The following is a 17,314-nucleotide window of genomic DNA, read 5'->3' as shown; positions in this document are numbered from 1 at the left end:
TCATGATTGCCGCATGGTCTCCCTGCGATCAGCAAGACTAGGCGAGGCTCATAGCAGTTGTAGTCATGGTCCGTTATCTGTGTCTAGCGATAACTACAACTGTCATTATTGTCGAATGGTCTCCCTCTGATCAAAGAAACCTGGTAAGTCTGATGACAGCTGTAGTCAGCAGCCGTTGTCTTTGTCTAGCTTGTATTGCTTTTTTTTTTTAAATGACCTGGGGTCTCCATTAATTTTCCAAACCAGCTGAGGGAAAGCCAACAGCTAGGGGCTGGTGTTAATATCTAGGGAAAGTGGCAATAGCCATAAAGGGGCCCAGGCTATTAATAACATCTCAGCTGTTTGCTAAGCCTTTACTGGTTAGAAAAAAGGGTACCCCCAAAATTTTTTAGGTGGGTTATCCCTATTCTTACTAACTAGCAAAGGCTAAACAGACAGCTGTGGGCTGATATCAACAGCCTGGGAAGCAGCCATGGATATTGGCCCCCTCCCAGACTAAAAACATCACTCCTCACCTGGCCCAGAAATGGGTCATTCATAAGATGTGCCAAATCTGGTGGCCTGAGAAATAAAATAAAAACAAAAGCATTTAGGGAAAAGCCTTATTTCCTTTGTCAGGGCTCAATAAAACACCTTATTCGAGCACATTCTCTCATCATTGTCAGGCACTACTCCCTAATTTTATTATGCTGTCATCATTACGCTAGATTTGTAGTCCTGCATGCCTCACAATTTTATAGGCATTTGTGTCTTGGTTTTAACCAAACACAGTGATAGCTTCCTTATCTGCACATATGGTCTAAGACATGTTTTTAACCCCTAAACGACCACTGAGAAGCCTTTTAATGGCGACAGTTAAGGGTACTTATTCTTCAGCTTCACTTTTTAATGGTCCCCTTTATCATCACCTTTATAACCCCCTTTAGTTAGGTAAAAATAATAAAATGTATTTATTTCTATTTTTTATTTAGGGTTGGGGCTAGGGTTAGGGTTGGGGCTAGGGTTGGGCTAGGGTTAGGGTTTCGGCTAGGGTTAGGGTTGGGGTTAGACCTGGGGCTATTGTTGGGCTAGGACTCGGCTAGGGTTAGGGATGGGGCTAGGGTTAGGGTTGGGGCTGGGGTTAGGGTTGGGGTTAGGGCTAGGGTTAGGGTTGTGGTGTTGGGATTACAGTGGTGTTGGGGTTAGGGTTGTGGTTGTGGTTAGAGTTGGGATTAGGGTTAGGGGTGTGTTGGGGTTAGGGTTGGGGTTAGGGCTGTGTTAGGGTTGGAGTTAAAATTGGGTGGTTTACACTGTTTAGATACATCAGGGGGTCTCCAAACATGACATCAATATAAAAGTCTCGCACTCAACTTCAGTTACTTGGATTGATGAATTTTATTTGTGCAAGGTAGCACAACGGTTTGCTAACGGTTTGGGAACCTAGTCTCTGCACCACATATATAGCAGTGCACACGGTGTTTATTTGTCCAAACATGACATGGCGCCCGCCATTGATTCCAGCCAATTTTGCATTCAAAAAGTCAAACGGTGCTCCCTCCCTCCCTTCTGAGCTCTGCCATGTACCCAAACAATGGCTTTCCCCAACATATGTGGTATTGTGGTATTGGCATACTCAGGAGAAATTGCACAGCAAATTTTGTGGTCCATTTTCTCCTGATACCCTTATGAAAATAAAAAAATGTTTGGTTCCAAAGTAAACTTCCTTCCACATTGCTTTAGTTCTCATGAACCACCTGTTCTCGTGAAGTACACTACCGTTCAAAAGTTTAGGATCACCCAGACAATTTTGTGTTTTCCATGGAAACTCATACTTTTATTAATCAAATGAGTTGCCAAATGAATTTAAAATCTAGTCTAGACATTGACAAGGTTCGAAAAAAAAAGATTTTTATTTGAAATAATAATGTTCTCCTTCAAACTTTGCTTTCGTCAAAGAATGCTCCCTTTGCAGCAATTGCAGCATTGCAGACCTTTGACATTCTAGCAGTTAATTTGCTGAGATAATCTGGAGAAATTTTACCCCATGATCCAGAAGCCCCTCCCACAAGTTGGTTTGGCTTGTTGCGCACTTTTTGCATACTATACGGTCAAGCTGCTCCCACAGCAGCTCAATAAGATTGATATCTGGTTACTGCGCTGGCCACTCCATTACAGATAGAATGCCAGCTGCCTGCTTCTTCCCTAAATAGTTCTTGCATAATTTGGAGGTGTGCTTTGTGTCATTGTCCTGTTGTAGGATGAAATTGGCTCCAATCAAGCGCTGTCCACAGGGTATGGCATGGCGTTGCAAAATGGAGTGATAGCCTTCCTTATTCAATATCCCTTTTATCTTGTACAAATCTCCCACTTTACCAGCACCGAAGCAACCCCAGACCATCACATTACTTCCACCATGCTTAACAGATGGCGTTAGACACTCTTCCAGCATATTTTTAGTTGTTCTGCGTCTCACAAATGTTCTTCTGTGTGATTCAAACACCTCAAACTTGGATTCGCCTGTCCGTAACACTTTTTTCCAATCTTCCTGTGTCCAATGTCTGTGTTCTTTTGCCCATATTAATCTTTTCCTTTTATAAGCCAGTCTCAGATATGGCTTTTTCTTTGCCACTCTGCCCTGAAGGCCAGCATCCCAGAGTCGCCTCTTCACTGTAGACGTTGACACTGACGTTTTGCGTGTACTATTTAATGAAGCTGCCAGTTAAAGACCTGTGAGGCGTCGGTTTCTCTAACTTCAGACTCTAATGTATTTGTCTTGTTGCTCAGTTGTGCAGCGGGGCCTCCCACTTCTCTTTTTACTCTGGTTATAGCCTGTTTGTGCTCTCCTCTGAAGGGAGTAGTACACACCGTTGTAGGAAATCTTCAGTTTCTTAGCAATCTCTCACATGGAATAGCCTTTATTTCTAAGAACAAGAATAGACTGTCGAGTTTCACATGAAAGTTCTTTTTCCTGGCCATTTTGAGAGTTTAATGGAACCAACAAATGTAATGCTCCAGATTCTCAACTAGCTCAAAGGAAGGTCAGATTTATAGGTTCTCTAATCAGATAAACGGTTTTCAGCTGTGCTAATATACTTGCACAAGGGTTTTCAATGGTATTCTAATCATCCATTAGCGAAACGACATTTCTAAGTGACCCTAAACTTTTGAACGGTAGTGTATATATTATATAGAGTTATTTCAAACAGAGTGATCTATTTCAACTGTTCATTTTTGTTAATGTTGATTACTATGGCTTACAGCCATTGAAAATCCAAAAGTCATTATCTCAATAAATTAGAATAATTAAAAAACACCTGCAAAGGCTTCCTAAGCATTTAAAAAGTTCCCTTAGTCTGTTTTTTAGTAGGCTCCACGATCATGGGGAAGACTGCTGACTTGGCAGATGTCCAAAAGGCAGTCATTGACACGCTCTGCAAGGAGGATAAGCCAGAAAAGTCATTGCTAAAGAAGCTGGCTGTTCACAGAATGATGTATCCAAGAATATTAAAGGAAATCTGTCACCCCAAAATTGGCCTATAAACTAAGGCCACCGGCATCAGGGGCTTATCTACAGCATTCTGTAATGCTGCGGTCCAGTCCGATGGGCGTCGCGGACCGGGTCCAGCGCCTCCCATCTTCATATGATGTCATCCTCTTCTTGTCTTCCTGCTGCGGCTCCTGCGCAGGCGTACTTTGTCTGCCCTTTTGAGGGCAGAGCAAAGTAGTACAGTACGCAGGTGTCGGGCCTCTCTGACCTTTCCTGGTGCCTGCGCACTGCAGTACTTTGCACTGCCCTCAACAGGGCAGACAAAGTACGCTTGCGCAGGAGCTGCGGCAGGAAGAAAATAAGAGGACTACATCGTATGAAGATGGGAGGCGCCGGACCCAGACCGCAATGCCCATCGGACCCAAACCGCACCGGGACCACCCTTGGGTGAGTATAATATAAAAAAAAACACCAAAAACAGGCAGAGATGCTTACCTGTCTAAATAGGCCTCAATACAAATGCACAAGCAGGGTGCAGCGGACCCAAATAAAATACCTTACATATATTTATATGTTTTGTTTTGCACGTATATTTTTTGCAGGATGCAGTTGGGCCCAAATTGTTCTGTACACTGTGGCCTCTGTTCACACAGGATGCATTTTAGCACTGGGCAGCCCGCCATAGGGCATTATTAATAGGCTGGAGCCAGATGCTTTGCATTCCTTGTGTGAACACGCCACATACAGAGTATTTTATCTTCGTGCATTGGTGTACCACACGGCCAAACCCTTTTTGAAGGCTGGCTGTTTCATTAGGTATTGCACCTGTGCATTTGCTATTTTATTTGGGTCCACTGCACCCTGCTTGTGCATTTGTATTGAGGCCTATTTAGACAGGTAAGCATCTCTGCCTTTTTTTTGGTGTTTTTTCGTGAGTATAATATAACCTGTTTTTCTTATCTTTCAGGATACATTGGGGGCTTATCAACAGCATTACAGAATTCTGTAGATAAGCCCCTAATGCCAGTGGCCTTAGTTTATAGGCCAATTTTGGGGTGACAGATTCCCCTTAATGGAAAGTTTAGTGGAAGGAAAAAGTGTGGTAGAAAAAGGTGCACAAGCAACTGGAATAACCGCAGCCTTGAAAGGATTGTTAAGAAAAGGCCATTCAAAAATTTGGGGAGATTCACAGGAGTGGACTGCTGCTGGAGTCATTGCTTCAAGAGCCACCACACACAGACGTATCCTGGACATGGGCTACAAGTGTCGCATTTCTTGTGTCAAGCCACTCATGACTATTAGACAACGCCAGAAGCGTCTTACCTGGGCCAAGGAGAAAAAGAACTGGACTGTTGCTCAGTGGTCCAAGGTGTTGTTTTTAGATGAAAGTAACTTTTGCATTTCATTTGGAAATCAAGTTCCCAGAGTCTGGAGGTAGAGTGGAGAGGCACACAGTCTAAGCTGCTTGAGGTCTACTGTAACGTTTCCATAATCAGTGATGGTTTGGAAAGCCATGTCACCTGCTGGGGTAGGTCCACTGTGTTTTATCAAGACCAAAGTCAGTGCAGCCGTCTACCAATAAATTTTAGAGCACTTCATGCTTCCCTCTGTCGACAAGCTTTTTGCAAATGGAAATGGATATTTCATTCTCCAGCAGAACTTGGCACCTGACCACACTGCCAAAAGTACCAATACCTGGTTTAAAAACAACAGTATCACTGTGCTTGATTTTCCAGCAAACTCGCTTAATCTTAACCCCATAGAGAACATATGGGATATTGTCAAGAGTTAGATGAGACACCATTCCCAATAATCCAGACAAGCTGAATGCTGCTATTAAATCAACCTGGACTTCCGTAACACCTGTATTGCTATTAGTGTTTTATGTCATTTTAGATAGTACGGTATATTATATATGTATACCGTATATCTTATCTTCTATCTTAATAATAACTTGAGTATGTTGGTTATAGTAGGGTACTTAACCTTTGTGGGAATTATGGCTGGAGGTGTACAACAATATGCATATTGGCACCCTATTGGGCAATTGTCAGTACCTTGTCTGTCTTCTTAATGTAATTTAAAGAAAACAAAAATAATATATTTGTAAGGTAACAATTACCTCTTGTTTAACATGTGCTTTATACTCATCATGTGTACAATGTAGTAAATGGATAATGAACAAGTAACACACGTGCCTGATCTGGCACATATTGGAAATTTAATGGCATGTACTAGTAATGTCATGTAACGCTGACGTCACATGTGACATAGTGAGGCCCTGGCCACTGCCATCCAGCCTCAAAGCAATAGCTTTCCATCTCATGTGTACATTGTATTTGTAATGGACCAGTCCTAGCATTAGGCTTCCTGTATGTACCTCCTCTGTCTGTACTTGGAATCCCAGCAGCTGACAGCATACCTCTGCCTGCCTTTGTAATCATTTTTATTATTACTTTTACATGTATATTTAAGCCCTTTAATGGCCTGTACCTTTAGGATCCCACTAAGATCTCATAAGATCCACTTTTCCTCACTTTCTAGGAATATACTATACACTAAGAAAAGGAAATGATGCGTGTACAGAGAACACTACCACTGTGGTAACATTAGGGGCATAACAAGCGGATAACCGAAGGTTAAACGTAATGTGGCATATACCAAAAAGAAAAAATGCTAAGTGCCGTATAAGGTGCCAAGGTATATGCAACCATAACCCTATCTGTATACTAATCTCCACATGCTTACTATCCCATATAGGGTTAAATGATAGCAGATAGGGAAGGGGCACCGCTAGTCTTACCCGTATTCATGTGCCAGTGTGTGTCGCCAGCAGCCCCGACGCGCGTTTCGCATTGGGCTTCGAACGAGCGAAACGGATCGAACAAATTCAAAAGTCGACGACTTTTGGCAAAGTCAGGTTTCATGAAACCCAACCCGATCCTAGTGTGGGATCGGCCATGCGGTCGGCGATCTTCTGCCAAAGTCGCGTTTCGTATGATGTGTTGGCGCCATTTTTTCAGCCAATGAAGGAGCGTGGGCAGAGTGATGACATAGGTCTTAGGGGCGTGCACGCCTATCGCCATCCTCTCGTTTGTGCGCTGTAGCGATTTGCAATGAGGGAGAGGGAGAGATTTCCCATTGACTTTTCGCGATGATCGGCCGATTTCACTCGACTCGACTTATGAGATAGTCGGGTTTTGCGAAACCCGACTCGACCCTAAAAAAGTAAAAGTCGCTCAACCCTAGTAAAGACCAGTCCAGAAATGAAAAAGAGAGAGAATATGTTACTTGGACAGAGAAATTAATGACAAATATGGAAATAACGGAAATAACTGTTCAGTGACAATAAACTGTAAAATCAGGCAGTCACATAGAACAGTATTTGCTGCACCAAGCACAACACATAGTCAGGGTTTATTCCTGAAAAAAATCAGCTATATTTGCAATCCTGGGTAATTAGATAACCCCTTTGTCTACTTTCACTGAAGACCTATTTCATACACTGTTATAAAACTGTGTAGGGATTAAATACATAGTAAGTACATATTGATATTTTTGTCTTTACATATCATTATTTTATAAGAAGGGCATTTGCTTGTACATTTGCCTTTATTTTCTCTGTGGGCACCAGTTTGTGTTTTGCCTCCAACTATGTAGTTCTATGGTTTTGCATAGGACTGCTGAGTTGTGTACACATAAATGAGAAGCTGCCCTTTTCTAGTGTTGGCTCTTGTCAGCACATCCTGGTAAGGGAGCGCTTGACGATTCCTCTTGGGGACCCCATAGTTTTTGCACAGCCGTGTATACGCTATCTTCTCCTATGAGGTAACCCTATGTGTTATCTGTCTTGGCATTCTCCTGATACATTACCCATGCACTCTGCTATAATCCTTCAGAGTAGAAAGACAAATTGATGTCTGCTACATCTGTATTCTGTTATCTGTCAGCTAATCCTGTATTTATTGCTTGAGATAAGCCTGTATGAAACAATGGAAGACTTCAGATATTTCCAGCACATTTGTCTGCTTTAGTTTACAGATAATTGGGCTGAAAATCCCAATTAGAAGTCTTTCTACCAATAATCTCCTCGTCTGAGGTAACTTTTACCATTGCAAAAATCTCTCCATGTGTTGTTCATTGATCCGTTATTTCAGAAGAGTTCCTCTAAAATGAATTGATGAACCACTAGTGGGGAAAACAATGTATAAATTATTTTTACATGATGCACAAATGTTCAGTATCTGGAAATCAACCCAGGATATCTACTGTCACTCAGACTGAAAAAAACTTGTCACATTAATATTCCTGTGGATGAGGTATCGGAACCCTGAATTTTAGCCAAGTGTCACTTACTGGGCTGCTTGCTGTAGTTTTGACAAAATCACTTTTTTCAGCAGGAGATTATCACTGGAGGACTAGTAACCTGCTTTGTAGTCCTCTATATTTCTGAGCTCTGTATAACCGCGCCACAAGCAACAACTGGCAGCTTTCTGCCTATGCACAGTGTACAAAAAAAGCTGCCAATCAGTGGTGTGGGTGGGATCACGCAGAGCTCAGCACTCAGAGAACTGTTTGATCTGCATCTGGTGTCAGATTATGTTTAACCCCTTCCTGACATGTACTGCTCTGCTGGAGCCACGGGGTCCTTCCGGGTCCTGCAGGGAAGGCGGCTTCCCAGTGCCGGCAGAGGACAGGACCTAAGACGCCTCCTTCTCTGCCTGTCAGATGCTGATCGGATACTCTGCAGTGCAGAACATCAGATCAGCGATCTGATGTAGTATAGTGATGTCCCAGGATGGGACAATGTAAAAAAAAAATATGTATGTATTAAAAATGTTAAAATATTTTTTTACAAAATCCCCAAATAACGAAAAAAATCAAAATATTTTTCAAATAAATACATTTATTTCTATAAATAAAAAAATAATAAAAGTACACATATTTGGTATCTATCGCCGTGACCGTAACAACTCACTCTATAAAACTGTCTCACTAGTTAACCTCTTCATTAAACACAGTAAAAAAAATAAGTAAAAAAACAAGGCAAAAAACATTGCTTTATCATCATGTCACCGAACAAAAAGTGCAATAGAAAAAGATCAAAAAGACGAACGTACTGTAAATGAAATAATACCGCTGAAAACGTGATCTTGTCCCGCAAAAAACAAGCCATCCTGCGGCTCCATCAGCGGAAAAGTAAAAAAGTTATAGCTCTCAGAATAAATCGATGCAAAAATATTAATTTTTTTTTTTATAAAAATGGTTTTTATTGTGTAAAAGCACCAAAACATCAAAAAATATAAATTGGATATCACTGTAATTGTACTGACCCATAGAATAAAGAGGCCTTACCGATTTTACCACAAGCGGTACGGTATAATAAAAAAAAAAAAAAAAACAGAAGCAATTCCTGAATTGCTGGTTTTTGTTCATTCTGTCTCCCAAAAATCAGAATAGAAAGCGATAAAAAAAAAAGTCATGTGCCTGAAAATGGTACTAATAAAAACGTCAGCTCTTCCCGCAAAAAACAAGACCTCACATGACTCCGCTGGCTGAAATATGGAAAAATGATAGCTCTCAAATTGTGGTGATTCGAAAACAGACAGAAGCCAAATATAAAAACCCGATATAAATCTTTTTTTGCAATTTCACCACACTTGGATTTTTTTTTCCAATTTTTTCACGTTTTCCAGTACACGATATGTCAAAACCAATGGTGTTGTTGAAATGGTGATGGTTGAATGGTGTTGTATGGCCCTCAAATGGCCATATGGACCGAAAAATAAAAAAAAGTTATGGCTCTGGGGAAAAAGGGGAACATAAAACGAAAATGCAAAAACTGAAATCCCTCCGGTCGTGAAGGGAATAATAAATGATATATGGCTGAACCTGCCACTAGAGGCAGCTCATTACATAGGAATTTCTATTGTCTGATGTAGTGGAAACTATTTTTTCATTAAATGTAATGTTTTCTTCTGGACTTTTTAGAGGATCATTTAAAGATAGTGCGCACCCTCTCCCTGTTGTTTTGTCACATTGGGTAATGAAAAGGGTCGCATACAGTCTCCTGCAGCATTATGTGTCATACAGTTTCTGAATCTAAAGTGATCCCATATTGAAATGTTCCTTTTAAAAGTGTTTCGTGGATGAGAATTAATTAGAATAAGTATAAAATAAAGAAACAGGGGACATCGCTATATTAACGACCCCTTATAATGGGCACCTCATTGTCCGCCTTATCACTATTTCCCATTATAGCCATATAACACAATGAAATGATTTTTTTAGTAGGGTTCAGACTGACGTTTTATTTCGATCCATGTGACAGTTTATATAATCCCATCTGGATAGTAAAATTGTTAAGTGAAATGTTAATGGATGTCTTTAAACCAGAATTATTCGACGTGTATTTTTCTTATGTAAGTTATGAGCCTTGTCTCGGCCATAAACACTATACTAAAACATTACAGTTTAACCTCCTAACAAATGTGGACTGTTATAAATGAGGCACTCCAGCGTCAGCCTTGATTACCCATCTTGGTTATGTGTCACAGCACTTTACATAAAATTCATTTTTGAGTGTTTTTTTTTTTTCTCTCTACAGACGGAGTTGTTTGTTCATTCATTTAAAGACCAGCTTGTCAGCAATGCTCTCTTGGCGCTGTACACGGCACGGCCAGGATGTGCAAACATGAAGCTTACGGACCCGAGAAATAGCCCGACTGAGAATGATCTCCAGGGTCAGGACAACGCAGTCCCAATAAGCAGACAAGACTCGATTCCTCACCATTCAGAGTACGACGAGGAAGAATGGGTAAGGAATTCTCACCACATTGCTCACGGATTTCATTCAGCCACCATTTAATGTCTGGCTCTTCCAGGAGACCTTGTGTAATTTAGGCTACTTTCACACTAGCGTCGTTCGACGCACGTCACAATGCGTCGTTTTGAAGAAAAACGCATCCTGCAAAGTTGCCTGCAGGATGCGTTTTTTCTCCATAGACTTTCATTAGCGACGCATTGCGACGGATTGCCACACGTTGCATCCATCGTGCAACGGATGCGACGTGTTTTTGCAGTCCGTCGGGACAAAAAAACGTTGCTTGCAACGTTTTTTTGTCCGTCGGGTCCACTTTTTCCGCCCCGTCCTCCCCAGACCTTACAATGGGGCAGCGGATGCGTTGTAAAACTGCATCCGCTGCCCCCGTTGTGATTTTACTTCAAAGCATGCGTCGGTACGTTGGCCAGGGGAGATAAATCCCGGCCTCATGATCGCACAGCTGAGCCAAACATTCATATCAGGCACCTTTATATTGCCAGCAGTGATTTCCAGCAGTATATGCATTGGTTCAGAAATTTAGATTTATTACCACTTTCTTACAGTTTTATCAATAGGAGAGGATAGGTGTCCCATCACTTTTAGGCATGTGTTCATTGGAATTTATGATATTTATATTTAGATGTCCCCAATATTCTTATTTTAATGTCACTTTTTGATACATTTAGATTGTACTGTTATTATATGTGGACCTGGTAAGATTAATCATCCTGTGAGAGTATATTCACATAATATATTGAGTGTTCCATCAGAGACCTACTGTACCTGGGAAGGACTTCTAACGTATAGCCTCCAATAGAAGGCCTGTAAATACGTCCTGTATGCAACCCCCTCACCCTCTTAATATCAAAAGTCATGTTCTACACCCGATGCCAGTTTCCCACTGCTAGCAGTGTTTTGTGCACCAGCCAGTTCACTTGGCTGACGGTATGGTGTCACCTGACTAGTCTGTACTATTGTTCCAGTAGAGAACATTACAGTTCAGTACTCTGTAGCAGCAGAGCCTAAGAGCTCATGATCTGCCTCTCAGCCAATTATGAAGTCCTATGGTTCCTAAAACTTACAAATGACATAGTATAGCTGGAACCTGCAGTCCCAAACATGGGTCCTGCAGAATACAATGAGATCAGACATGCCTATCTCTACACATATATTTGCCGTAGGTCCAGAATCTGGGATGAAATATCTCCTCTGTGACTGGCCTGAGATGGGGAGGTAGCTGGAGAAAAGGAAGAAAGCTGCGATCCTGCCAAGCATGTAAGCCAGCAAGCATTATATTGGCAATCTCAGTGCTTCGAAGACACTCTCAGCTGCCAGTCTTCTAGAAGCTCCAGGCTACCTGTCCATATGTGGTTCTGACATCACCTTGGAGATTCAACACACATACTACTTTTCACGGTGGCCATTGACCGTCACTCAGAGGCTATTATGGCATCCACTAAATGTTTATTTTACAGGCTTAGCTTTTTTTAAAGTATATTGATGTTTACTGGCCATACGAAGTCCAAAAGCAGAGAGTTTTTTCCTCCATCAACACACTATGAACCTATGAACGTGTTTAACATCTATATCAGGAGCTTTTCCAATTCAGATGAAAAATGTGCCGTGAGCATTGCATGACATATAGCCATTCATTTCATTAGAATGCCACCTAATAAAAATTATTCAATTTTCGAGTGTTTGAGGGTTTTTCTGGCTCCTTAAAGGGGACCTGTTACAAGTTCAAACATAGACAATACTCAACATACCCACCAATAGACTGAGGAAGGAGCTGGTGAACCGACCTGGCAAGCAATGTGTCCTATCCATACTTCTAGTAGTATCTGTGCCTGGTATTACAGTTCTGTCCCCGCGAGCTGATACCAGACACAGCCTCTACTAAAAGCAAAGGCTAATTAGCAGAGCAGCATAAAGATACGCCCCCGAGGAATCCTGCCACATTGTGGAAACCATACACATTAGCACTAAACAAAAAGACCCCGTATATGACTGATTAAATACATAAATAATGGAAAACTTGGGAGCATCAGGAATAAAATAAGAGCAAAAACTGCCCACTTTAAAATTGATAGTTTATCCTTAGGATATACTACAATTATTAGATCACTGAGATACCAGTCACCCCCTTCATTGTGTGCACTGCTCCGTACAGTTCAGTTCTGCTATTTTAGATGAGGTCCCTTATATTGCAACCCATCTGGCTGGGACAGAACCGTAATACCAGGCAAAGGTGCTCTTGAAAGTATGGATTGAAAGCAGCAATCCCCAGATTGTTACAGACCCTTCAAACATCTTAATGGTGGGGGTGCTCATTGTTTGACCACCAACTATCCACTATTCATGGTCTGGTCTTAGGATAGGCCACATATTCTAGGGAACTGGAACTCCCTTCACTGCCTCGCAGTATTATTTCCAGGTGGTGTATGTGTGCTTATAACTCTGTACATTTAATAACCGTAATCTGCTTCTAAATTGTAAATGTTTTCTCTGGAGACCTGAAGCCACGTTTGATACGCTGTGGGGGTGCTTTGATTGGGGTTGTTAATGTAGCTGGTATATTATGTCTGCCAAGAGAGGCACCATAATTATTAGATCTTCATCAACCATCTAAATGAGGACAATACGTTTCCATTCCCAGCCAAGCAGCATATTAAGAAAATACAAAAGCAAAATGAATTGTGAACTGCAGAGAAAACTGTTTAACTTGTGTATAATTGTGAAAAATAATAATACCTTAGAGGAACATTGTTTTAAAGACCAAAGCGAACGTGGGAAGACTAATTTTGGCTCTTGTAATTGAAGTTGCTCTGATTCATTAGAGCTCCTGATGTAAAGGTAAACCACACAGGGAGATTTCACCAAGCTTCTTGTTAATAGTGTTTATGCTGTGTACTAGGATAACACTTTTTTTTTAAGAAAACTGCTGAAAGTAAATTGACATATTAATTTATTTATTTTCTTTCTATGTGCTGTTTACTCTGCTTTATCTGTTTGCTTTTACATATTGCTTCTGTGGCTTGTTATTATCACACAAAACATTTGAGACATGGATGAAATAATGTGAAAAACAAAAAAATTCATATAAATGCACCCACTGGCAATGGAACACCTCATTTAACTATGCCACGTTCAGTTCTATCCTATCCACTTTTCAATATCAGACAAAATGCAGTACGTATGTCTTTAACGTGAACCTGTCAATAGGATTTTGTTCTGTAAAGTAAAGACGTGTATGTAATGGCGCTGTTATAGTGATTACATTGATACTTTTGGTAAAGAAAACCGCTTTGTGATTCTTCTTTAAAGGGAACCTGTCACCCCGTTTTTTCAGATTGAGATAAAAATACTGTTAAATAGGGCCTGCACTGTGCGTTACAATAGTGTATGTAGTGTACCCTGATTCCCCACCTATGCTGAGATGCAAACTCGGCTTTGGGAAAATGGCCGCCGCGATCTCTTCTGCGCACGCGCGGCATCCCGCGGCCATTTTCCTGAAGCCCCGTGCAGCAGAGCACTCCATCTGCGCACGCGCGGCCCCAGGAAGATGGCCGCCCCCACCGATGACAGGGATAATAGCGCAGATCGCACGCTGTTTCTTCACGTGCGCGCAGGGAATTCGGAACTTGGACATGCGCACACCACTACGCCACCAACGGAAAGCTGGGGAAGAAAAGAGCGATGTCACCACGCCCACCTGACCTGACCAGCCTGATTGACAGGCGAAAACGGCGACTTTGGTAATGTATTTCGCAGCATAGGTGGGGAATCAGGGTACACTACATACACTATTGTAACGCACAGCTCAGGCCCTATTTAACAGTATTTTTATCTCAATCTGAAAAAAACGGGGTGACAGGTTCCCTTTAATCACCATTTGAAGTTTTCTGCTAATTAGATTCGGAGCACAGGGGCCAGACTGTACACGGGCTCTTTTCCTCCCTGTCTATGATTCCCCGACCCCTCCACCTGCCTTTGGCCTTTGAATGACAGGTCACTGCTGAGATTTTAAACAGAGAAAGCGGGCCATTCACAGACTGGAGGCAGGCAGGGGGCTGGAGAATCACAGAACGGAGGCCGACCGGGGGTCCAGGGAAGCACAGAACAGAGGCCGACCGGGGAAGCACAGAATGGAGGCAGATGAAGGGGCGAGGAATCACAGACTGGAGGCAGGTGGAGGGGCTAGTGAATCACAGACAGGAAGGAGAAGACCCATATACAGTCCGGCCCCTGTGCACCAAATCTAATTGGCTGAAAGCTTCAAATGGTGATTATTATTAATAATATTAATGATGATTATTATTATTAACTTTATATAGCACCAAAATATTCTGCATTTTACATTTTAAAGGGGACTTATGCAGACAATAAAAGACATTACAGAATAACAATAATCACATAAATCAACAGATACCTAGAAAAATGAGAGCCCTGCCCGCAAGCCTACACTCTATGGATTAAAGAACCACAAAGTGGATGTCTTCACCAAATGTATCAGTTTAATCTGTGTTGCAGCGCCATTACAGCCATTCTGACAGGTTCTTTTTAATGCTTTATTAGAGCATGAGTACATTCATATACACTGTGTGCAGAATTATCAGGCAAGTTGTATTTTAGAGGATTATTTTTATTATTGATCAACAATTATGTTATCAATCAACCCAAAAGACTCATGAGTCATGAATAACAAAACTTAATATTTTTGGAAGTTGGAGTGGGTTTTTTTTAGATTTGGCTGTCTTAGGAGGATATCTGTTTGTGCAGGTAACTACTACTGTGCAGAATTATTAGGCAACTTAATAAAAACCAAATATATTCCCATCTCACTTGTTTGTTTTCACCAGGTAAACCAATATAACTGCACAAAATTTAGAAGTAAACATTTCTGACATGCAAAAACAAAACCCCAAAAAATTAGTGACCAATATAGCCACCTTTCTTTATCATGACACTCAACAGCCTTCCATCGATAGATTCTGTCAGTTGCTTGATCTGTTTACGACCAACATTGCGTGCAGCAGCCACCACAGCCTCCCAGACACTGTTCCGAGAGGTCGACTGTTTTCCCTCCCTGTAGATCTCACATTTTATGAGGGACCACAGGTTCTCTATGGGGTTCAGATCAGGTCAACAAGGGGGCCATTTCATTATTTTTTCTTCTTTGAGACCTTTACTGGTCAGCCACGCTATGGAGTAGTTGGAGGCATGTGATGGAGCATTGTCCTGCATGAAAATCATGTTTTTCGTGAACGATACCGACTTCTTCCTGTAGCACTGCTTGAAGAAGTTGTCTTCCAGAAACTGGCAGTAGGTCTGGGTGCTGAGCTTCACTCCATCCTCAACCCAAAAAGGTCCGACAAGTTCATCTTTGATGATACCAACCCATACCAGTACCCCACCTCCACCTTGCTGGCATCTGAGTCCGAGTGGAGCTCTCTGCCGTTAACTGATCCAGCCTCTGGCCCATCCATCTGGCCCATCAAGAGTCACTTTCATTTCATCAGTCCATAAAACCATTGAAAAGTCGGTCTTAAGATATTTCTTGGCCCAGTCTTGACGTTTTATCTTATGTTTCTAGTTCAAAGGTGGTCATTTTTCGGCCTTCCTTACCTTGGCCATGTCCCTGAGTATCGCACACCATGTGCTTTTTATTACACCAGTAACGTTGCAGCTCTGAAATATGGCAAAAGTGGTGGCAAATGGCATCTTGGCAGCTTCACGCTTGATTTTCCTCAATTCATGGGCAGTTATTTTGCGCCTTTTTTGCCCAACACGCTTCTTGTGACCCTGTTGGCTATTTGCCATGAAACGCTTGATTGTTCGGTGATCACGCTTCAAAAGTTTGGCAATTTCAAGACTGCTGCATCCCTCTGCAAGACATCTCACAATTTTGGACTTTTCAGAGCCCGTCAAATCTCTCTTCTGACCCATTTTGCCAAAGGAAAGGAAGTTGCCTAATAATTAAGAACACCTTATATAGGGTTTTGATGTCATTAGACAACACCCCTCCTCATTACAGAGATGCACATCACCTGATTTACTTAATTGGTAGTTGGCTTTGAAGCCTGAACAGCTTGGAGTAGGACAACATGTATAAAAAGTATCATGTGATCAAAATACAACTTGCCTAATAATTCTGCACACAGTGAATATTCACATACTAGATGGTGGCCCGATTCTAACGCATCGGGTATTCTAGAATATGTATGTATGTATATAGCAGCCACATAGTATATAGCACAGGCCACGTAGTATATATGAGTACTACATGGCCTGTGGTATATACCATGTGTCAGAAGATCGATACGATCAGAGAAAGCTTTGGCCCACAGCGCCCACTGCCCCTCTTAGCTGCTCAACCCTGCTCCTCCAAAACCAGCTTCTCCACCATGACAGAAGATCAGCTCTCCACCCTCCTGTCAAGATCACACCTCACCACCTGCACGCTTGACCCGCTCCCATCCCACCTCATCCCTAACCTTTCCATGGTCTTCATCCCAACCCTAACGCACCTCTTCAACCTCTCACTCACAACAGGTGTCTTCCCCTCATCCTTCAAGCATGCCAAGATCACACCCATCCTCAAAAAGCCCTCCCTCAACCCATCCTCTGTGTCTAGCTATCGCCCGATATCTCTTCTCCCTTATGCCTCCAAATTGCTGGAGCAACACGTCCATCTTGAACTGTCCTCCCACCTCTCCTCCTGCTCCCTCTTTGATCGGTTACAATCAGGCTTCCGTCCCCATCACTCAACTGAAACTGCCCTAACTAAAGTCACCAATGACCTATTAACTGCCAGGAGCAAGCGACACTACTCTGTCCTCCTTCTCCTGGACCTGTCTTCTGCCTTTGACACTGTGGACCACTCCCTTTCGCTACAAATTCTCTCATCTCTTGGCATCACAGACTTGGCCCTTTCCTGGATCTCGTCATATCTGACAGACCGAACATTCAGTGTCTCCCTCCGCCACACCACCTCCTCACTTCGCCCCTTGTCAGTCGGTGTTCCT

The 17,314-nt window shown here is 42.1% G+C and overlaps 1 protein-coding gene across 5 annotated transcripts in view; it reads left to right on the top strand.

The window, feature by feature from the left end:
- INPP4B (inositol polyphosphate-4-phosphatase type II B) overlaps positions 1-17,314 on the top strand; it is a 1,184,089-nt gene that overhangs the window by 961,919 nt on the left and 204,856 nt on the right. For all 5 annotated transcript variants that reach the window (XM_069743998.1, XM_069744002.1, XM_069744000.1 and 2 more), the window contains one exon: positions 10,074-10,283. In XM_069743998.1, the coding sequence (XP_069600099.1) occupies positions 10,074-10,283 (210 nt within the window). The remainder of the gene's footprint in view (positions 1-10,073; positions 10,284-17,314) is intronic.

This window comes from Ranitomeya imitator, chromosome 1 (assembly GCF_032444005.1).
Source record: "Ranitomeya imitator isolate aRanImi1 chromosome 1, aRanImi1.pri, whole genome shotgun sequence".
Lineage (NCBI taxonomy): Eukaryota > Metazoa > Chordata > Amphibia > Anura > Dendrobatidae > Ranitomeya > Ranitomeya imitator.
Note: the sequence above shows the minus strand (reverse complement) of the source record. Positions and strands in the feature narration are given on the sequence as shown.